This window comes from Catharus ustulatus, chromosome 17 (assembly GCF_009819885.2).
Source record: "Catharus ustulatus isolate bCatUst1 chromosome 17, bCatUst1.pri.v2, whole genome shotgun sequence".
Classification (NCBI taxonomy): domain Eukaryota; kingdom Metazoa; phylum Chordata; class Aves; order Passeriformes; family Turdidae; genus Catharus; species Catharus ustulatus.
This window is the reverse complement of record NC_046237.1, coordinates 3,444,235-3,468,390: the sequence shown is the minus strand read 5'-3', so window position 1 is coordinate 3,468,390 and position 24,156 is coordinate 3,444,235. Positions and strand designations below refer to the sequence as shown.

Sequence of the window (24,156 nt, the reverse complement as noted above, 5' to 3'; positions counted from 1 at the left end):
CCTCATTTCCCAAGGGACAGTGCTGAATCCATCCTGGAATGCCAAATGATCGCTGCTCCAAGCTCCATTCACTGAACCACAAGAGCCAGAGAGGGCTTGACAGCACAGAAGTTGTTAGCACTTGTATTTTTAGATCAATACATGAAAGCCACATTGACAGAAATTATTCAGCAAATGTCTTGTGAGCCAGATGGGATGCTCAAAAATATGTCCTTTTGTCAAGAGGAAATCAAACCATTTTAATATTTATCCACATACTATTGGGGTTTCTGTGAAAGATTAGTTCCATAAAACTGCCCTAATTGCTGGAGAAATTGCTACTGGGAATGTGGCTCCTTTATTCTGAATGGAAATCACAAACCTTCAAATGCAAAAATTATGTGAGAAGTATGTTCCTACAAAATGCCTTATCATATCAGTTGTCCCATCTGGTCAGAAGTTTCAGCTTTCATCACTAATCAGAGTTTTAAGAAACAAAATTATTAATATGATCTTCAAGTTTACTGTCAGCAGCATCCATCAGGCAGAGATATATCTTAACCACTTCCCAAGCTGTTCAAGCACCACAGCTCAAGCACCAGCACTGTTTTACCACAAGCAAAAACTGCAGAGTCACTGAGAGATCAATGGACATCGGTTTTCTCACACATTCCTGCAATATCTCCAACATTTTACAATCAGCAGAGAGTTAAGGAGAGGCACTGACCACCCAATATGTTTCTTTTCCATAGAACAGTTTACTGCCAAAGTTAGTTACAGTGACAGAAGCATTAAACTCCTCTGGTTTTCCTAGAATAAATAGGAAATAAATAGCTTTCCCAAGGAACAGAGGAAATCTGAAGCAGGGAACACCTTTAACACTTGCTAGGATTTAGCTGTCCTTTCCAAGAGCAGAAGGAACAGAAAAGTCTCCCAGCTCAGATAGTCAGCAACCTTCCTCTAGTTTCCATCTAAATTTATTAATGGCCTGTTGACTTGGTCCTGGACCAACACTGCCCTTATGCTGAAATACCAGAGAGGGGGAAGAGTCATTTACTTCTGGTGCCCTCCAAGACATCAATCACAGTAACTCTTGGCCTCCTGGTGAACTTAAGCCAGACTTGGTGGGTTCTCTCTAGGCCAGGCTCCCCATTCATCCTCTGCACCTGTTTTGGTTTGAGTTCCTCTATTACACACATAGGAAAGTTTACTAGTGCCTTGAACCACAGCATTTATGCCCCCTCACCTCCTCCTTTATCCAGATGTACAATGTTACATCTGCCTTACTCACAGCCACATTATGTCAACATCATCTTCACTCCAACCAGGCCCCTTCATTTAACAGGCTTGCAATTGTGGCCAGAGTATTTTATTCTCCAAATATGTGATCTTGCAGTTTTTCTAATGAAACTCATCCCAGTTCTCTTACTGGAGCTTTCAAGGACACCTAATTCTGCTGTGTATCTTCAATGTCCCAACTTTACAACATCATCAGAGTTTTTAGTGTACTCCTTGTTCCAGAATTGCTTGTAAAAGCATTACACAAGATTAGGATCAAGAATTACTCTCAAACATCACTAGTAGCTCCCTGCACACATTTCCATCCACATCACTGCTCATTCTTAGGCAGTTCAAATCTGTTTTTTTCTTTTCCAGCTTTATCAATCATTTTCCCAAATGGTACTGCATGGAATTCTTCATGGTCCTGATGGATCAAATCTACCACACTGATGTCACATAAAATACCCCAACCAGAAACAGGGGCAAGCCTCAAGATCCTTGTGGAATTCCATCAGCTCTGGCAGAGGTGAACAAAAAAAAACTCACATCCACAGAAATGAGCAGAATCCATTGCACCAGCCCACCTTTGTTTCATGTTTACATAAACAAACATAAAATTTCTGTAAATATTTCCATAATACTAATAAGTGTTGAATCTGTGAAAAATCAAGATAGAATTTTAAAGCTGGCAGGCAACAACAACCCAAAAGCTGGTAGTTTCTGCAGAGTCCTGGGAGGGCTGTGGGAACAGGGTGCAGGAGTGACACTGCCAAGGAAAGTTTGGGAATGTAGCAGTGGATGGGACACAGGCAGGGCCTGAGGGAATGGGGCAGACCCACTGTGACTGCAGAGCACAGGGCTGCAGCTCCATTCCTGCCTTTTCAAAGTCAGGCAAGCTCAGAAAAGACTGAAAATCCTCCCCGGATATTCGACAGCAGCCCAAGGATAATGCCAGCTCCTCCTCACTTTCAGGAGGATGTGCAGACTGCTCTCTTCAGTGGGACACTGAGCACAGATGGTACCATCTGCAATTCCTCTCTCCTCCTTATACATCTACTGCAGACTCACCAGCATCTGCTGGTATTCCTTCACTTTTCCTTTGTAATCCACTCATGGTTTTTATTTGGGTTGCAAAGGCACAGAATCAGCGATGTTTGCTGAGATCAGACGTGTTTAACAGCAGTGCAATGTGTGCAAATGCTCCTTTCCCAAGTATTGCAGCCCCAGTGCAATGGATCAGATGACAGTGCACACACACACTTCCCAACAGTTACATAAACTCAGCTGTTAAAATTACATGCCATTATATAACAGGTGAAAACACGGGCTCCAAACCTGACATCCCAGCAGGCAGCACATGCTGACAGGGCCTCAAATGCTGGTATTTAGCAAAAGCTGTGACATGGCATAAGAAGGCAGCATTTGAGACTCCACTAGATTAAAGTGAGCTTTATTTTTCTAGCATTTTGTACATTTTTAAATGAGCCATCATATTAGTGTGAAATAAAGTGGAACTGCTGCCTCTTAGAACAAAATATCTTCTCATATACTTACAGCAAAATAGTACAGACACAGTTTCACAGGAGTATAACAAAGGCATCTGGTTACTACAGAGCAAGAAGGAAGAGGCTGTCCCAAATTTCAGCTTCAGGCAATAATATTCTCTGAGACTAACAAATGCTTAGGCACTGATTTTTTGGAACAAGGTGCAGCACCAATGCAGTGCTTTCAGTGGCTGTGGTAAAGCCAGTCAGCAATTGTGAAGGGAACAGATTGCATATAGTAAACACAACCCAATTAGCTGAAGTGTCCAGAAGTTACTGTATTAACTAAATTTTAATAATTTCTCATCACTAGTATTTTCACTAGGTTTGGAGGAATTCAAGTCCTATTTTTATACCCAGCACAAGACTTGAATTAAATGACTGAAAAGGTAACTGATTTAGAGGCAAAGAAACAAATTCTATTTATTTTTCACTTCATTAGCTCCAAAATCAGTCTTTTGTTCTCAAGCAATATTACTCCAAAGCAAAGGTTAAACACATCTTCCTTCCTTTCTGTGAATCTGAAAACAATTCTATTTTGCAACTTAATGGTAGTCCCCTCTTTGATCCCTCCCATCCAAAGAATCCCATTTGCTGATCAAAACCAAAGACACTGCCATCCTCAAGTCCAAAATTAAGTCCATACATAGTTTGAAGGAGCTTTATATATTACCTAAGGAACTATGAAAGTGTGCTACTTGCATTTTAAAATGCAATATAATAACAGGCAATTTAAAATCATTATTTATTACTACTGTTATACTGGAAATACTAGAACACACATGTGAGCTTGTGACTAAATATACCACAGCCATTTTCCAAACTAACCAAATCATAAATCACTACAAATAAGGTTATCAGAAAAGGGAAATTCTTAAAGCTATATAAGCAAGAGCAAAGCACAGCTCAGGGTTAGCACAGGAGCCTCATAAGGGGATACTTCAGCCCTGGACCAGATCCACACTCAATCTGGTGTGCCACTGGGAAGGGTCAGGCTGGAAAAGCAGGCTGATGGGAGCATAACAAGAGATGCTTCCTACAACACTTGCCTGCACTCTGTTTGCTCAAGGTGGAGCTAAGGGGCACTTGTGAGCAGAACTTTAAGAAACCATTCAACACTGAGATCAACACAACATTTCAAAGAGCCTGGTAAGAGCCTGCAAAAGAAGCAGGCTTTTAATTTTCAAATTTCATCTGCAAGATGAAAAGCATCCACATCTTTATAGCATGAAGATAATTTGTAGCTAGAAACCATGCTAATTTTCATTATCATTTCATTGATTTCAATGCATTTGATATGCTTGCCTGCAGCTAGTATAGATGACAGACAGCTTTACTTGGGAATTGTCCCGACTTCTAAAAATCTCCATTTCTCTCCAGAGAGCTTTTTCATCTACATATTAGTCATTTCAGAGCTCACTGGGTACGTGCTGGTCCCTCTCCTGAAGCAGAAGTGCTTTGCCTGCCCCACCTGGAGCTCCCTGGTTACCTGCTCACTGTGACATTCCCCTGGGATTAACAGCAAGGGAGGCACAATCCTGCAGCCCTTTGCACACTCAATTTGACATCACAGAAATCCCAAAGACAACAGATCAATCAGTGGGCAAATATGGGCACGTATAAGAAGACTTACAGGATTAGAGTTGCTCGATTTTACAGTGCAAAGTGTTTTTGGGATCAATTTTTATTTTGTTGAAGCAAGCTCTCTCCAAGGGTGAGGTGTTTAAATATTTTACATTTTATTAAGTAAGAAACTGAACCCTTGATTTTTACATGTTGTTTTTTTTTCAAGTAAAAAGAGTGGTTTTAGCTTCCCAAATTTTTTATCCCAGGCTAAAAGAGGTTGGTAGGAGCAAACTGAATAACCTATCAATAGTATTTCTTATCATGCCAATACTATTTTTTTTTTTAGGAATAGCAAAGCAAATCTGCATGTTTAGAAAAATAATTTTCTAACTAAAGTCTGACCTCATTCATCCAATATACCACAACTACATCCTTTGATAGAATTCTTTATGAAGAGATCAGAGAAGTCATTGAGAGAATATATTATCAACAAGTTAATAATACACAGATATTCTGTTTGTGAGAATACTCAGCTCTTTATGCTTTCAAAGTAAGCCACTCCTTTGCTTTTCCATTACCAAACTTAGGCAAGTCAAGAGCTACTGACTCATTAGAGAAAATCATTAGCTTTTCCTATGCAACAGCAAAGATTTAGTCATTTGACATTTTTAACACCAAAGGATACTGACTCTTCAAGGCACACAAAACATGCATGGTTTGAAAGTCAATGTTTCCATTGTTGGTTAAATCAAAGGCAGTTTGGCATCAGCCCACACCAGTCTAAACCAGTGGCTACAGTCCACCCAGTTTTATTCTTCCTCAATGTGCTCATCCAAGCACTTGTCTGACCCTGTGGTGAGCTGGTTCAGGAAGTTAAGCTGGCAAAAAACTAACTGTACAAAAATAATCCCACAGGGAGGGCAGGGCTGCAACAGGACTGGTTTGGATATGCTGGTTGAGGCTGTTAATGAACCATATAAATAATTTCTGTATGTCCTCCCTTTTCCTCACCAAAACAAGATGTAAGACCAAACCTATTGCTGCCAGACCAGGAGTAAGGGAAGTAAGGATACATGAAATGGCTGCTTCTCCATGAAAACACAACCTCTTGGATTCACCAAAACACTTTCAGGCTGCAAGGCATTCCAAAAAATAATTGATTATAAGAAGCTATTTTCAATCACCAAAGAACTGCTTGAATGGCTTACCAGAAACATTAATTGATGTTCCTGCATCGATAATTCCACTGTTGGGCCTTACACAGTATCTACGTGGTGCTGTGGTCTTAACTTTGAAGCACACATTTCTGTCCGTGGGGTTGCCGAGCTTCAGGTTTGTAGTGACCACATCTGTGAAAGGACCTGAGGAGAGCAAAAGCAGGCTTGAAATCACACAGAAAGCACTTTCCAAGCAGAGGCTAAGCAGGCTCTAAATCTCTGTTCACAAATCTTATAAAGTAATTAGATGTTCAATTTCCATCTGCAGCATGTACAGATAATCGTGCACGCAAAGCTGAGGCTGCCCCAACCCAAGAGCTCATCATTAACAGCAAAACAAAAGGGGGAAATCAGCCACACGTTGTGCCAACACCACAACATGGCATTCAAAGGATGCCAAATTCCCTGCTGTGTCACAGTTGCTCCATTCTAGTCACTGAAACCCAGGCTAGCAGAGATACCCATGCTGTACATAAGGAGTGAGTACAGTACAGTTTGCTAACCAGGCAAGGAATGGGAACCAAGGATTAGCACAGATCCATCTGTACGTGAAGCTGGATCTCCACAGAACTAGGATTGCACCAGGTATTCAGGAATGCCACACCAAAACCAGCAAGACAAGCATGTAGGGTACACATCTCACCCCCTTTTGCCTACCAAGTTTTGTTTTCCTTTTTAATAAACTGTCTTGGCAACTAGAAATTAGAAGAAGAAATAAAGTAGCCCACCTCACCCAGGACAGGAAATAACCATGTGGAAATAGGAAAATTTTTAGACACTGAGAGCACTGGCACAGATTTCCATATTCACAAGGCTAAAATCAAGCCATTGTCAAGTTCTGTAAAACCAAGTGCAGGCAAATCCATTTCTCTCAGGCTCACTATCTAATTGAAACTCCCAAATCCCTCAGGCAGAAGAAAGGCTGATTTCCTACAAGACACTGATAAATCAGACAGGTAGCATACAACCACAGTGCTTTACAGATGGTAAAGAACTAAAATTAAAAGAAATATAACCACACTTTGATCAACTGTCTTCTCCATAGAAGTGATTAATTTGATGCCTGAATAAAATACCTTCATCTCTCCTCAGGAGTAAAAGCAAATTGGTAAAAAAAAAAAAAGCATCAAACTTTTCCTTGCAGAAATGGCAGCCCTAAAATTGAAGAAGAGTGAATGATGATGAAAATAAAAACAGTGGCAGGCAGCATTCCACCACTCTCCTTTCATAGCATGGATGCCTTGATGTAATTTAAGTTTGCTTCTTATTCTACGCAAATTTGTCTCCTAAGACAATATTTAATCCAGCCATAACAGTACTACAGTTCTGCCACCTCTACCCTTGATCCAATTTGTTTAATGTAATTAGAAGGGGAAAAGCCTCACAACAATCACACACATTATAACCCCAACCAGACAACAAGGCAGCACCATTTCTGTCTGCACCCTGAGCAAATCTTTGCAATGCAACACAGGAGTTAAAAAAAAAACGAAACAATAAAATTTTCAGATCCCATGGCAAGGATTTCACTACACCTGTGCCTGGTGAAACACTGAGATGTGAAAGAGAATGAAACACAGCTGTAAAGTTTTCTCTGTGTTCTGCATGCAGGGAGAGACTTCAAGCTAATGGAAAATAACTGGCCAGAAGCAGCCATGAGTTGTTAAAGAAGGTAAACAAGCCAAACCATCAAAAAATCCAGCAAACATTTAGGCGTGTAAGGACAATAGCAGATCTTCAAAAACAACCCTAACTGGGAGAAATCTAACATTTCAGCAGAAATTATAGGATGCCTATGCAGCAAGGATGTGTCTTTACTAAAAAATTACAGCCTGAGCTGTTCCAGCACAGGGGGAGGGTTGGCTGTGCAAAGCCCTTCATCTGCAGCTGCATCCTCAGCAGTGCTTTACTGGTCTGCATGCTGGGATAGATTTCCTGGGGGAAATACCACGTTTTTACTTGGCTGGTCCATGAATGTGTGTGGGATTTGTGTGCCCCAGCACAGAGCTGCTGTTTGAAACAGTAACACGACAACAATTCTGTGTGAAAATAATTTCCAAATGGAGTTACTTATTGCTAACACACATCATACCAAAATATTTGGCAGCAAAACCTTTCAGCAGACGGAACTCATTTTTTCTTGTCTGTTTGGTGTTTCCTCTTCTGTTGTGTCCACTAAACCCTAAACAGTTTTTTTAGCTACATTTCCCCCAAATTACAGCTTTTACAGCCACCACAACTGTACTAGAAGGTTGACATCTGCTTCCAGCAAACCTGTGTGCAGGCACACTCCTCCTTACAGCACTGCTGTTCAAACTCTGCAGCAAAGCAAAACACAGCAGACAATGCAGGATTAACGTGCCATTAAGGTGTCCTGAAGTGTGAAAAAAAAATAAAACAGACCACAGAGTATTACTCAGGGGTAATTGGGGCACGGCAGTGAAATATTATCACTTGGCTGGCCTGCCTTTTAAGAGCAATGCCCATGGACTGCCAACTCAGGCTGAAACGAAACCTTGGTTGCCTGTTGTTGGATTACTACAGGCAAGGTTACAGGTTTTTTGGGGAGGCTGGGGTATGTGGGAGAGCTTAGGATAGACACAAGCTAATGGAGACACTGAAGAGACACCTTTGCTTACCAACATCTGGATTTGAGCATTGCAGATAAAGCTGGTGTGGGTATTAACAGTCACAGGAAATGCACATCAACCCTGGAGCTTCATTTTCCAATGCAAGGCATTGGGACTTTGGGAATTGTATCCAAACACAGTAAGAAAAAACAATCCACACTTCTCTCTGGGAACTTTGTCCCCATTACAAATGGATGGGCTATTTATACAAGTCTAAGCAACACCTGGACAATGCTTGTACTCCCAAGGTGGGCTGAGAGCACAGCTAAGCCAGACTGGTGCATTTGGATGGACCTTGGGTCAAAGCAACAAGTGAAGAATGACTCTTAAAGCCCACAATCCTTACTTAATCACATTATTTTGTTTTGAATGTTTTTTCGATTGCTCATAATATTTCTAGATAAGTGGAACTCGTACTAAGTCATGGTCCTTTCCAAATGACAATTCGCTCTTTAAAATCATCCCAACTGTTTTTCTCACGTGTTTTTTAAAGATCATGAGAAAAATGCCACTGGTGTCATCCCAAGGACAAAGTTATGGGAAACAGGGTCTGTACACGCATCATCTGACATGGGGTTGTCATGGGAGCAAGCTGTCTAGAAGGAAGAATGTAGTAAATTGGATTTGGTGCTGAAAGTCTGAAATACTCCACAAGGGCTTGGTGACTTTCTCCTGCCAAAATAAAGTCACCTCATGTTAATGCAAAGTGGGCATCCAGTGATACACTAACCAGCAGTATTTCTGAAAAGAAAGGAAACATCACCTCCTGTACTCATAAAACAACAAAAATAAGAGATATCCTGGTTTTTCATAGGAGAGCAGGGTCATTTCTAAACTGTGGCTTTTCACCCACACATCTAACCCTTCATATTTTAAGATCACAGTGTTATCTTAGGATTTTCCACAGTCCATTTCCTATTCAAACACCAGTGCTGTATCAACTTTCCTTAGAGAGCCATTCTGCAGTGTATGGATTTGTAATATCCCACACCATTTTAGTAATGATGAAAAAGTCTGGGAATTAGGTCAAAAGAATATGATGTCAACTCTATTTAAATTTTAAATAACTCTCACAGCAATAGAAATTGCCCATAATTGTTTCAGCAAATCTAGGCTGATAACTTTTTGATGAGCACAGTACTCACTGTGAGTTCCTTGCCACTTGCTCCACAAAGAAACCACATTACACAGCCACATCATTTGTACTACATCTTAATACAACCACCCTCACTTTAACCAAAATTCTATGCTTTGGCATGGCAAATAATCAGCCCTCATGCTGTTTGGCACATGAAGGAATTCAGCATAAGTACCAACAGAGGGAAAACTTTGATGGCACAGGCTTGGGCAGGGACATTCTAACCCAGCAGGGACAGTCCTCTGCAGATCCGTACCTGCAATTATCACTACATCTTTATAATTAACTACACACATCAGGTGGGCCACAGGGTTGTTTAATTCCTGCTTGAGTCCACCTCACTGCTGAAAGGGGAGGTGCTCTGGCCTCTCATCTCCACCAGCTGCCTGTGCAAGTTGCACTGTGTTCCTCTGCATGGGCCAAGAGCAGAGCCAGGGAGCTGCTGGGGCTGGAAATTAATCCACTTACCGGGCAGGGAGAGAGGGAGGGGGCAGTGGGGAAGAGAAAAAGGACAATCAGTTTTCAGCCAGAATGAGCAGCACTCAGACCTGGCATCAGGGAAACTGCATCTTCCTGCACAGCATTCTGCCAATTTAAGGTCTCACAGTTGCAGGTTAAATCTTGCAGGCATACGTGCTGCAGTCACACTTGTAGTGTTGGCACAGCTGCTGAAAGCAATTAAGGCACATGCATAATTTTTTTCTGTATTTTAATGCAAATTGTCATCTGCTAAAAACTAGGTATCTCTAAAAAATGTAGTGAACTTTTCAAAGAAAAGCACTGCAGGAATATTTGATACAACTGGCAACCATTGATCCACAAGACTAAGAATACATTCTTATCAAGTTGCCCATGTTATTCCCAGAATGTTTTAGATGCACTTTCAGCATCTTCCCTTAAACAACTTTTGCAACTCCAGCTCACCACAGACATGCATCCAACAGCAGGGTAATTGGAAACAGCCAGAAATACAGGCAGAGCTTCTCATGAGATAACCCCTCTTGTACTTCCTTTGTGGAAAGCAGTGGAATGCAATAAGAGAGGAAGGATGTATCTTACCATGGTTTAATCCCACTGATGTGTCAGATGAAAGTTATTAATCACCTGACACATTAATCAGCCACAAAGGTAACTGAAGAATCTTTAATAAGGGAGATGGTGGAAAGCAATGAAAGGAAACCTGAATTGTTTTGTGACTGCTCTCAAGAGCCCAAATCCTCCATGTGACTGGTGATGTCCACATGGAGCAGTAATTAACCCAGTGAAAGAACCACACTGACTGTGTGAGGGGAAAGGCTGGGGGCTGAATGTGATACTACTCATCCCTTCCCCATCCCAGACCCTACACTGGTCCCCCTCCCATGACATTAAGTGCCTCCCCCAGCTCTGCCAGCCCCTCAAGAACTGGGGATGTCCCTTGTCCTGCTCTAGAGAGAGGTGTCAGCACCACCAAACAGCCACTACAGCCATCTCTGCATCTGATTCAGCCTTTCCACCTGTAACTTTTCTCATCTTCACATCTGAGTGGTTTCTCAGTTTCTTTACTGCTTCTGACAGCACCAAGTGATTTCATTTTATTTCCATGGGCTCTCCCAATTTTATTTTTGTGGATGTCTATCAGCATTAGAGAGACAGGCAAAATAAAACCAGTAGTGATGTGCAAGAGGGCTCAATAACAGGTGAAGAACTTGACTTACTGCACGCTTCTTTAAAGTCATATATAAAGCTGATGACCTTTGAAGATAAACACTAAAATGAAAAGAGCTGAAATGTCAAGCAAGACATCTTGAGCTATCAGCCAGGTGCCTGAGAATTGAGAACATCCAAGATCCAATCAAACTCTCCCACCACCTTACTTGTCTTTAGACAAATCACTTAAGGGCTTGATCTTCTGCTATTAAGAGCCTTAAGAGTTGACAGCAACTCCAAAACAGAAGCAGGTTTGGACCCTTATAGTTTCCCTCTCTGTCAAGTAAGGAGAATACTTACCTAATCACACAGAATCTTGTGAAGATTAGTGTTTTAAAAAGTACCGTGTGCCAAGGTTTAATCATCATCATCATCTGGCTCTGGAGACTTTCATAATTAAGTGAGCATCCTCAACTTTTGAAATCAAAGAAGTCAAAAAATCAGAAGCAAGAAGAGCCCATGTTTCACAAGTAATTCACTAAGAGAGTCCAAATCCCCCAAATTTGGTAATTATTTAAAAAAAAAAAAATCCTTGTGTAAACCACATGCCAACCTTTTGACCTCAGCTCAGATTTTAAAAGGAATTAGCTACAAACCCCCCCAGCCCTGTGGAATCAGTATCTTCACTCCCAGCACCCATCTCCTCACCCAAAAGAACCCTTGGAGCAAAGTGACAGGAGGCGAGTGGTCCCTTCTGCTGTGCCAAACAGATGCCTGGATGAAAAAATGCTACAAAAATAGAAGCAACATCCATATTACTCCCTATGCAATAGCTGATGCAGTGGAGCAATTTTTAAAAGAAGTATGCAATCAATAAAACCTAAGAAAACCTAAGAAAAAAAAAAAAAAAGAAGGTGCAGAAACCCAACAAAATTACATGATCCAGATGCCAAAGTTGGAGCAAGGTTGGCAGTAAGTTATTCCATTTAGATGGATTAACCAGTGTCCTTCCCTGGCCTATTCTAGCATAAACTATTTTTCTCAGAGCATGCCTCATGCTTAATTGGGAAAAAAGCTGAAACCCCAAATGAATAAGAGACTGAAGACTATTTTCAGGGTATTTGTTAGTATGTAATTTTTGCCACCTTTTATCCCTCAGAGGATCATTAACAGTCTGACTTCAGTTTTAAGAACTGAGAGGCCACACATGAGCTTGCCAAGGCAAACAGAAGAACATGTCCTTCGTATAATTTTGGTACCAGTGTCATTTGTTTTTTCCCAACTCATCTCTTCAAGCTTTTTACTCCCAAACATCACCTACAGCAAACTTCAGCAACATCACACAACATGAAATATTTTCTCTGCATCATAAAGTTAAACCAGATTTCTGTACACACTTGCATAAACAAGAGACTGAGAGCAGCCCTGGTGAGCTTTCAGAGGTGTGTCTCTGTTTCAGCTGTGCTTTCACATCCTTTCAGAACCCAGTGCCAAACAGATTGGATTACTTTGCTCATTCTGCACACAAATATCACATGAACCAACTCTGTCCAGGTATGAAACCAGCTCAGGAAACAGTGGGACCGCAGCTGCATCTCTTCCAACAACCATGATGTAGCCAGATCCACCAGAGTAAGACATCTCCTATTTTCTCCTTTTTGTACACAGCCTGGAGCTCCATCCATGGGGTATGGAAAGGACACCAATAAAAAACCCAGGCTCCCAGGAGAAGTGGGGATGCAGCAACAGGGCAACGAAGCCTTGATGTGCAAAACTCCCCAACAAAAACACTGCTAAAGAGTGAAGTCAATGCAAAATATTTCCCTGGAAGAACCATGCTGATTTTAATCACCAATCCAAGCTACACTTTTTCTTCTAAAGTGATTTTTTCCTGGTCTAATTTCATCACTAATCTCCATTTCAAATGCACATTAAAACGTTAGGGAAGGAGAAACTTAACTACTCTAATTTTACACTCACATATACTCCTCAAATAGAGAAATTTGATGTGCAACTTAAATAGCAAATGAGCAAATATTTTAAGTGCAAAACTGTGCATAAGTTGAAAATACCAGAAGAAACAAACACACTTAGATATTCTGGGGATGCTTTTCTAATAAGTTTAAAAAAAACCCAAGCCACATAAATAGGCAGTGGGATACTATTTATGACTACAAATAAGGAAGGAATCCTGAGTTTAGCAAGATATATTTCAGGAGAGCCACTTGAAAACCAGCCTATTAACTGTACTTTCAGGACCAAAGGGAAAAAAAACCCCAAAAATCCCCAGAAATTCAGACAGCAGTGAGAAAAAAAAAATCAGAAAAAAATATCTGACAGTTTATATGTGTGGCATAGAACAAGAAACAAATGTCAAGTAGTGTTCTTCAAGCCTAAACTTGTGTCTCTTCCAACCTAAACAATTCCATGATTCTGTGATTATCTGCATCACTGTATGACATCACTATGCACAGTGTAAAACCAGCTATACAAAAATTAATGAAAAAAAAAAGGATCTTCGCTCCTAGTCTGACAAAAATATAGAAAGGCCAGAAGAAAATCACATTCCAGAGGAAATGCAAATGTTTTGAGAAAACACAAAGTATATTGTTAATTCACGTATCACAAGAAACACTACTTGCAAATATCAGCAGACAACATCAAACTGCACAAGGGAGAGGAGGAACTGTTGGGAGAAACATCAGAAGCATCAGCAAGGATGAGGTAACTGCTGTGATGGAAAAAGTAGCAGTCTTGGGAAAAACATGAAAATGCATTTTTTTTCCTTAAAAGATTACATAGTCATTTGAAATGCCTTCTACAAGAACAACTGATTTGTCTTTTAAATTGCTTGCAAAAGCATAAGATTTGGCTCCATAGTGATCCCCACACCTACATGATTTTATAATCTGCATCCTAAATAACTGGATCACCAGGCAAACCTCCCCCTTCTCTATTTTTCCACCCCTCGTGGAAACCAACCAAGAAAACAGGATTAAATTTAGAATGATAAAATCTTTAATCCATGGTATGAGGGACTTCATTTACAGCTCAGAGAACTAGACACTAAAGTAGTTTAGTAAAGAGATTATTTTCATGAAGTATTTATAATAACGTGGGGTAAGTACTGCAGGCAGCAGCAATACCCAATCTGTACAAATGTGGTTGAGGCCAGGAGAATTACAGTTGAATTGAGTAATTTTCAGAATAGCTCTAATAGAGAAAGAACAGACTAAGCCCTCAGTCTGGGCTGTTCTGCTGGTGTGAACACACAATCACTTGGATCCCTGTGCACCTCTAGCCTGCCCTGAATTAAAGAGGGCAATGGTGATTTGCTTTGCATACATTTCCAGTGACAGCAAGACCGTGACAGCTGTTCCACACCCATGGCACAAATCCCTCTTTACAAAAGGTTGCCTAGCAGGCCAAATTTTAAACTCAACAACATCCCAGGCATCTCAGAAAATATCCTATATGGCTCTACAGACATCTTGGTCTACAAAGCACTGAAAGGGTTTATATATAGAAAACAATATTGGGTCAAATGCCAGAGGAAGAGACTTAGCATGAATCCAACCCCTAGCTTGGACAAACTGGTGGTTAAATATTCATATATGTATGTAAAATAAGCTTCCTTTCTGCCTCTGGTCATCACACAGGAAGACAAAGGACCTTCAGTGATGTGGCAGGAACTGTCACACCAGTGCCAGTCCCTCATCCAGAGGGGACAGGGCTGTAACTGGGAAGAGCTCCTGCCCTAATCAGTGAGGATTTACTTGCAGAGAAAAAAAAACAACAAAACAACAATTGCAGTAGCAAGATGATAATGTTAAAGATCACGTTTCTTACAAATACAAAGATGAAATTTAAGTCTGAAACAACAACAACAACAGCTGTCACCACAAACAGAACTGTTGCAAACACCATCAATAAGGCTTTCAAAGCCAAGCAGCCACACTGACAGGGGAAGTAAAGAGGCTGTTATTGTACCAACTATGAAATGCATTCAGTAGTTATTAGCTGTTCCCAGCAGGCAGCAAACATAAGACCAATATGGTAACAAGATAGTAGAAAATGAGTGTGACTGCAAGATGTGGGCAGAATTAGCAAGGGTCATTTGATGAGTGCACCGCCTCAGCTGGGCGGAAAGCTGCGCTCAGAGCACTCAACAAGACAAACCCTCCCTCGCCCAGCTTCCTTCAAAAATCGCATTATAACATACGTACAAGTTGCTCATTTGATCCAAAACTCATTTGATGCAATCAATACCTTCCAGAGCTGGCTGCATAAAACAAATTAAGCTGCTTTTAAAATTGGGTATTTGTTCATAGATGTAAGCTGACCTGAGCTCATGAAGTTGGATCATTTGCTATGGTGATGATGCCTTTTTTCCAGTTGAGTTTCAAAACAGATCTGACAATCTATTTAAAGGTTTGTATTTGAAATTTTTACAATCCTAATTCTGAATTAGAGAGCAATTAAACAGAATTCACTCTTGTGTATAACGGCAGCTAGCCTATTTTAAAAGAAATAAAGTGTTACACAATTACTGGTAAGTTTTTAATTTAAAAAACTTGCGCAGCGAGGATAAAAAGATAATTTGTTTTCCAATGAGAAGGCACTATCAGGAATTGCTGTATAAATTTCTACTCCATATTCCTTTCACGGGTGACAGGATACTGCACATGGCATGCAGGGCAGCAGCTGGTAAATACAATTTACTGCTAAGCACCAGTGTGAACCTGCATCCACTCTGACACATTAACTGTGTCTTCATTTTGCCATGATAGCCATGCTCCCAGGACTTGAGAGAGCCACCCCTTCCATCTGTATTTTCAATAAAATCTGGTATCAGATATATCTTCTGAAGTGATGAATAGAGGTCACAAATCAGACTGGCAGACTGCCATCCTGATAAGCTTTAAATAACAAACTTGAAAAACTTTTTCATGTATCATTGCAATAGCTCCACAGCTCAAAGTGAGCTGAAAATCCATGGACAAACATGGGACTCCCAAGGAACAGGAAGCTGTGAATGTATGTGGCTCATTCTGTACAGTAAAGGCAAGGAGTTGATCATATTTAAAACACAAAATCCTACAAAACTAAGAGAAGTAATGGCCAAGCAACAAATTTTATCACTGCATTAGGACTTTCCCTGAAATAGTAATACTTTGATCCTATTAGTGCTCATAACTTCAACTGGAATTCTTAAAATCTGTGCAGTACAAAATTATTCAAAAGTCCTTAACCCATAAATCACATTGACCAAAGCCTTCAAGGAGATTGTGGTATTTTTGGAAATAGTCTTGGGAGACCTAAATACATTAATTAAATTTAAGAGAAGATGCAGTTAAACCTCCTTGACTGCTTCACACATCTCAATTGTTCTTGGTGCTTCAAGCATCCTATTCAGAGTTTCGAATTTCTGTTAGTCCCACATGTACAGCTCCTCTCTCCTTTCCCAGGGGAGCTGTGAGTGTTGTTGTGTCTCTAGTGTATAGGACATCAGCAGCTTAAGGAAGCTCAAGAGAAGCACAGTCTTCAATTTATTCCACCTTTCAAAAAGGAGATGTGTTGTAAGAAATTCACAATGCATCACTACCCTCTCTTAGCTCCAGTTTTTCCCCTCCTAACACCTCTCTTTTAAAGTGAAGAGACTATGCAAAGTGATGAATTAATTATAAAACCAATGGAGCACGTGAAATCAGAATAATTCAGTGAGATGCAGCAGGTCTGTACAACTAAACCAACGTTAACAGAATAAGTTATTGATTTTAGCTAAGCTGCAGGAAAAGTCAGTGTAACATGAACCGCACCAGAAAAAGACTGATTTTGTTTGATAATTGGGATATATTTTAGGATAAATTTGTGTAGATTTAGGAAGCCTGCCTGTTATTTAAATACTATGTCCTCTTTTTAAGACTATAATTTGATAATTAAATTCAGATATGTAGAGAGATGTAAAGGTTTACTCATGTTTAATGCGGTAACAATGACTTGACTTGGAATCAGGCCAGACAAAGGGAAGCAAGGGCTGGTACATTTTTCAGCAGGAAAGCAGACAGTCATTGGCACAGCAGCCTTCAAAGAGTAAAGAAATCCTAGTACTGGCTGCCATTCTGCTGTGAATACCAGGAGAGCTCTAAGAGTTTAAAGAAAAGAGCATATAAACGTTCTGCATAAAAGATGCATTTTAATTATCCTAAACAGGCAATACAATACTCACAATACTGTCACTATTTCACATTCTTAAACATGGTCTGTGACTAGAAATTCCTATTTATCCAACAGAGAAGAGAATGAGCACAAAGACAAATTCCTCCCAATACCTTCAGTTCAGGAGTGATTCAACCATTCCCAGTGGATCAGGACAGGGACAGAGAGGTAAGTGAACAGTCCACACACCCTTAGCCTCTCTTCTGAGACTTGGCAACTGCAGCTTCAGCAGACACTAATCTCACATCCCAAATGTCACTGGCCCGTTGCACTGAGCAGCCTTAGCCTGGTATCTGGTAGGAATGGGACATTACTGTCAGACACAGGAGGCTTTGCACACCCCCACTGCAGGGAACAGATCTGGCTGGAGTTTAGTCAGGCTGACCTGGAGGAGCTCAGTGTCTCAGCAGGGAGCAGCAGACACCCAACCACAGAAACACAGGTCACACAAACTGCACAGGATGGGCTGGGCACTAAATACAGAACATTTCAATGCTGCAGATGCACTGTTGGACTGAGTACATTGATACAGGCTGAGGCCACACCTTTGGGCTGCAGTTCTGAGGTACCCAAAGGTTGCACCTGGGCCAGTGACAGGTGACAGCCCCAGGTCAGGGATAAATCTGCTCTGTTAGCAATGGAGAGGATTGGTTGTTCTGGTTCATTGTTGTGCCCTTACCAGAAAGTAAAACTACCCAGTGACATATTGCATAGGTAGAGAATCACATACTGGGGACAGGAACCTGCATTTCCAACTGGCACGACTTGCAGAGTTTAGCAAGGCACTAATCCCTGCTTGGCAGTACTGCTGGGAGCCACTTGGGGAGCACGGACAGAGTGCTGAGTCACAAGTCCAGCCTAACCTGGAGCAAACCTCCAGAAAAGCCACCAAAATGTCCCTCAGCCTCTGCCACCTCCCATGTGTGCCACCCCTCCTGAGCAACACTGCCCCAGCACCTCATGTCTGCACACATGCAGTAGCATCTCAAACACCACAAACCCAGGGGAGCTCTAAAATATGCTGTATTTTAACAATATTTTGCTTGCTGACATTAAACAGCCAATCTCTACTCCTGGTGGGCACATATGGTGAAAAGACACATCAGCCTCAGTGGGCAGCGATCCTGTGAGGTGCAGGAGGCATCCTGCAGCACAATTCCACATCCTTGTTCAGGTTTAAATCTAGGAATTCTTAAAATCAGAGCCTTGAATACGGTAATAAATTCTTGGCAGATTGATGCCATCTCTTAGATTGAAAAAAAGAAAAAAGGGAAACATCAATGTAAATGTCACATATACCAACAACAACGCTCTTTTTCACCATTTGTTACCAGTAAACGCTGAGCTGTAAATCTTCAGCAGGATAATTTTTTGGCAAGACTACAACGACCAAGAAGTGGAGGAAGTCACTGGCAAGACAGTGAAGCTCCTATTTCACATGGCATCAAAGAGCAGGGCAAGGAAACGGGCACCTTCAGCCACCTAATGGTGTCCAGCCTCCCACGACTCACAGCTGCATTTCAGCACAGCACACGCTGCTGCTATTTTGGAGCACGAGTGCTCTGCTGTAGGAGATGCGAGGCGGGAGGAAAGACAACCCCTGCTCATGTTCACATGCTGTGAAAAAAAATTCCAGCATGAAAAACTCCTTTGATATTTTTTTCAAATGAGACGCAAGCACAGTATTTTGAAACAGAGCACCAAATGAATTTATGAGATTCACTCCAAAAGCTTCTTTAAAATCATCTTCAACCCTTAAGTGAAAGTGCAGGCCATGGATGCAACCCCAAAGTGACTGGGATACATTATAGAAGACATCCTCATTCACTATATTATTTCCAACATCCTACCTCCCTCTAATTTTATACTGAAGAGCTACACAGGGCCTTTCAACAGCATCAGAGAGAACAATTTTCTGTTTTTTCTACCTGTCTGCATTTGGATTAAGCCCTTCACCATTTCCAGTGTTTGGTTTAGAGTCCAATCTCAGTTTCCTACACTGAGCACCATTTCTTCCAGCACACACCATGAGGACACCTGTACCAGCCAGCAGCTCCACGACCTCTGCCAGCGTGGATCTACTTATACAGGGCCAAGGAACACTCTGGAAATAAATGCAACTAGTTACAAAGGTGACAATATTATTTCAGCCCTATCACTAGCCAGTATGTCATCACAAGATCAGAAGGGTAAGAAATGCTTAGGGCAGAATTTACTTCATGAATACTTCAGCCTGGTGTTTCCTGAATGAAGGACAGCGGTCAGCACCGCTTGCTAGAAAGGACTGTAAGGCAGAGGTTTTGCCAAAGCATATGAATGCTGCCCACAGCATTAAGTCTGTTTGAACATTAATATTTAAGTGTACTTTGAAACTAAGCCATTTAGTAGCTGCAGTTAGTCAAGTAGCATTTTATGTTATAAGGAGTACGCGTTGCTGGCTAAAGATCTGGAAATCAAAAGTGCTATGGTTAGTTGATTTAACTTCAATTGCTACTGGTTATTTAGCCCAGAACCTCATCTGAAAGAGTGGCAGTCTGACAAATCATCATTATTTCAAGAAAAAAAAACCAAAGTCTGGCAAGGTTTGTATCTACCTGTGATGAAGAAAAGAAAGAAAAACAAGCTCTGAACCACAACTACATTTCATTAGCAAGCCAGTGCCAATTAAGGCCCCACTTTTTGCCCACCTGGGCTTGGATTTGCTTGTTTGCTGAAAGCAATTTTATCCAGAACAAGAGGTGATTTTCGTTTAATCATACTTAACAAAAAGAACGCCTAAACAACAGTAGTTTCCTTCTTAAGCATGTCTGATACTGCTGCCATAACAACTTCAGCTTACAACAAAGATATATTCATTCCCCCAGTGTTTATTAACAGGTTGTTTGATAAAACCCACTTCATATTATTAGTTCAATTATATTTACTAATAAAAACTGCTAAAGGCTTCCTCTATACTTAAAAATATACACGAAAGCTTTTTTTAAAGGAGCTTTTTTAATTTTGCCAGAAGCCAACAAACAAATCCCTATTTTTTTACAAAAGCTTATTTGTCAGGTAATCAAGAGAAGCTATAAAACACCTCTGACTCTGGTCGCATAAATAAACTTGCTGATTGCTTATTTGTAATCCCAGAATATTGTATTACAGCTGTGCTGTCAGGCTGCAAGACAGGAATTTCAGTGCCAGTGGAAGCCCAAACGCATTCACGACTTTTATTTAAAGGATGGATTTTTGCACAGGAAGACTATTCGTGACTTGTTCAGTCAAACGGCTTGCTAAATTGTAATAATAATAATAATAAGCAGGAAAAGCCAGGAAGTGCTGCCCAGTGCCTGGCCAGAGGCCTCGTGTTTTTGGCCAGAGACACGACTGCAACCCCAGACTGCCTGGGACACATTACAGAAGAAACCCTCACTCGCTATCTTATTCCCAACATCCTTCCTCCGTCTAGATTTTACACCGAAAAGCCACGCAGAGCACTTCAACAGCTCCACAGCGAGCAATTTCCTGATTCTGCCTTTTGAGTAAGCCCTTTATCCTTTCCTAGGGTTTGTGACACCTGGGCTCCCAGTCCCACCTCACGGACATCGCTGTCCTACATTACAGCACCAGATCTTTCGGCCGGGGCCGCGCACACACCCCCGGCGGGGCCCAGGGCACGCAGCCCCGCTCCCGCGGGGTCCCCGCTGTCCCCGGCCGCCGCCCCCGGGAAGGTCAGCCGGGCACAGCCCGGTGTTGCCGCTGCCGCCCGGGGAAGGCGGCGGCCGGGACCCCCCCGCACCGTCCCCGCGGGCCGCCCCCACCCGCGCCGCGGCTGCGGCAGCGCTGAGGGCGGCCCGGGAGGGACCCCCGCGGGCTGGGGGCGGCTCCGCTGCGGGCGGCGGGGCCCGGCGGGGCGGCGGGCGCGGCGCTGAAGGACATTTTATCTGCCGGCGGTGCCCGGCCCCCGGAAAATGGCTGCCGGGGAGCGGGGCCCGAGCGCGGCCGCGCCGCCCGCCCGGCGCGGGGAGCGGCGCTGAGGGATTGCGGCGGCCGCCTCGTACCTTTGAATTTGAGCTCGTGCTGCGGTTCGAGGCTGAGGACCTGCTCCGCTTTCGCCATGTTCCTCCTCCTCAGCGGTGGCGGCACCAGGCGGAGAGAGGAAGGGACGGGCAGGGAGGGGAAGGAAGAGGGGAGGGAGGGAGGAAGGGAGGGGAGGAGGGAAGGCGGGCGGGGGGCGCGCCCGGTAGCGCGTTCACCCTCGCCCCGGTTTGCTCGCTCGCTGGTCGCTCGGGTGCTGTTTGACCCTCGCCCAGGTGCTTGTTCGCACTGTCCCGGCGGTCCCGGAGCGGGGACGGGCGCGGTGGGGCGGCGGCTGGCGGCGCACACGCTACCGGGCAGGGCGGGCGGGAGGCGGGATGATGCAGCACGGAGGGGCCCGCGGAGAGGCTGCGGCGCCGCCTGACGTGAGCCCGGCCCCGCCGTGAGGGGCCGCGGGGGGAGGCTCCGCGCCGCCGCTCCTCGGGCGCTGCCGTGGCCGGAGGTGCCTCCCCAGGGCGTTGCGAGAAGAAAAAGGGCTAATAAATAATGTTTATTCGTGACTGGAAAGCGAGATTTGTAATAAACGCCTTGTTCTCCAGAAGCAGCGTGTTATTTTAGGCCTGTACTCCGTGTGGCCTGAGGGCTGCAGGGGAAGCCCTCGGGCCCCTCGCCGGCCCGGCCAGGTCGGGAAGGGCAGGGAAGCGCTCCCGGGAAAAGGAGGAGCTCCCGGGGCTGCAGGGCTCGGGGCACGGCGTTACAGCGCCAGGGCAACGCGGGGAGCGGCATCGAGCTGCAGGAAATACTCGCTTTTTAATGGATAAAATCAGAACTTCAGCTCAGCTCCGATTTTAAGACATCCCCCCCTTCCCTTTCTTAACAATAACTAAAGTTGTGGGTTGCTCGTTGGGGTTTTTGTGTTTGTTTTGGGGTGGTTTGTGGTGGTTGTGTTTTGGGAATTTTTTTTGTTTGTGTTTAGTTTTGGTTGGTTTGTTTTTATTCCATTTGTTTAAAACGTTTTTTAAAATTTACAGCATGGTTTAATATAAAGTGCTGCTTTATTGATAGCCCTAGGCCAGTGTAATCACAGCAACATTGGGCTTTTTGCTCCCCTTCTCTCCTCAGGTTGTTTTAAACACTTGAAAAGTTATAAAACATTTCTGTAACCTGACAGAGGCAGGAGTTTGGGATGCCCCTATTACCAGTAGAAACATGCTGGTCTTAAAAACTGGTAATTTATGTCCACTAAAATGTATTCACTGGACTTTATACACATACTGGACTTTATACATACACGACTTCAGGAGGAGATGCCATTTGCAGAAATAAAAAGCTCCCAAAGAACAGCAACTCAAAGTTGTTGCAGTTGTTTGGTCCAAGGCAGGGCTGATAGCTAAGAGGTGAATAAAAACGTTAAAATGTTGGGAAAATTCATTTTCTCACACCAGTATAATCTACAGGATGCAGTGCACCTTCCCCTCACATAAATTCTTTGTGTCATGTTAATTAACTTAATAAATGCCAAAAATCCTTTCTGGCACTAAGAGCAATGTCAAATGAGTGATGTATATGTTAATTTTAATACCCCCAAGCAGGACAGTGCATTCACTGCTCTGAGCACATCTGCAGTGTTTATACCACACCTTCAGCTGCTCCTGACCACCACACTCCCTGTTTTTCTGCTCCTGTGCTTTACCACCCCCCTTCCTAGTTCATCCTTTTTGTTCTCAGTCGTCTTTCATTCCATGCCAAAACAAACCAAACCCCTCTGTATTTAGTACAAAACTCTTAGTTTTGCATGACACAAGTGAAACCTGCCAACTCCTTCCAGCCAGGACAGTGGGAATGATTTTTTTAAAGCTTCAGCACTGCAGGGCAATACACTCAAATACTGTTCTTGTTCCTAAAATACATTCTCTTTTTGGGGAAAAATGGTCACATAACATCATAAAGAGATGCATTTTCTTTTCCAGGAAACTAGATTTGGATGGCCTTATTATTTTTGCTCCTTGAGTGGGGGGAGGTAATTTTTAGCCTGAACTACAGGTTATGTCATAACATTTCAGATCTCAAGTCAGGAGAGAGTGGAGTTCACTTATACTCTGCAGCTTTCTTGGCTGGTGCTTTGTGAAGGTTACCTTCTCCTACTTAATATCTTCAGTTTTATTTTATAAACAGATTCTGTCTGCAAGCCAGGCATTCTTGGAGCAGTAATTAGTAGAAAAGACAAGCTTTCTACATATTGGTAAGTTAATTGGAAACTAACGGTGAGGAGTTAAAAGAGAAAGCTTTACACAGCATAGAGTCATGCATAATAAAAACCCTAAAGTAAACAACTATTAAGTGTTGCTGCCCAGACCTTTCCGAGTTCTACTGTTCCTGAAAGAAGTACAAAGAAGCCCCTGAAGCATTTTATGATCCACCTCTTAAAGGATTTGCCAAGATGTATCACTTGCCCTAATTGGCAGCTCTGAACTTACCTGTTTGTATTTGAAGGACTCGCCCACGTTTTCATCCAGGCTGAAGGTTTTACAAAGCATTGTTTAAGTTGAAAATGTATGAAGGCTAATGAAAGTAGGTTGCCAGGTTTTTGTTGCATGTAAATAATGTGTGTACATTTAAATTTGTGCAGGTCACGTTCACTGAAATGGGTGTGCATGGAGGCCACCTGCAATAGCCCATCCCTGTTCCACAGACAGCCCTCACTGGGAACAATTCAGCCACGAGACTAAAAGGTAACTTGTTGGGTTTTTGATTAACAGGAGATAATTGGGATGAACACTGCAAGGAAATGCTGGACAGCACCTGAAAGCTTTGTACTGAAACAATTTTAAAGCACAAATTCATTGGTTGCAAAACTTCTAACTTAGTAGCTCTGAAAGACTTGATGCAAGTGAAACATTCTCATTGTGTGTGCAAACCAGGTAGTTTGCATT

General features: G+C 42.6%; 1 protein-coding gene across 1 annotated transcript in view; it reads right to left on the bottom strand.

The window, feature by feature from the left end:
* The window catches only part of VAPB (VAMP associated protein B and C), a 32,874-nt gene extending 11,304 nt beyond the window's left edge, over positions 1-21,570 (bottom strand). The window contains exons 1-2 of the mRNA XM_033075181.2: positions 21,247-21,570; positions 5,579-5,731 (exon numbers count right to left, since the gene is read on the bottom strand). Of these exons, the coding sequence (XP_032931072.1) occupies positions 5,579-5,731; positions 21,247-21,304 (211 nt within the window). The 5' untranslated portion in view covers positions 21,305-21,570. The remainder of the gene's footprint in view (positions 1-5,578; positions 5,732-21,246) is intronic.
* Positions 21,571-24,156: the final 2,586 nt, after the last annotated feature.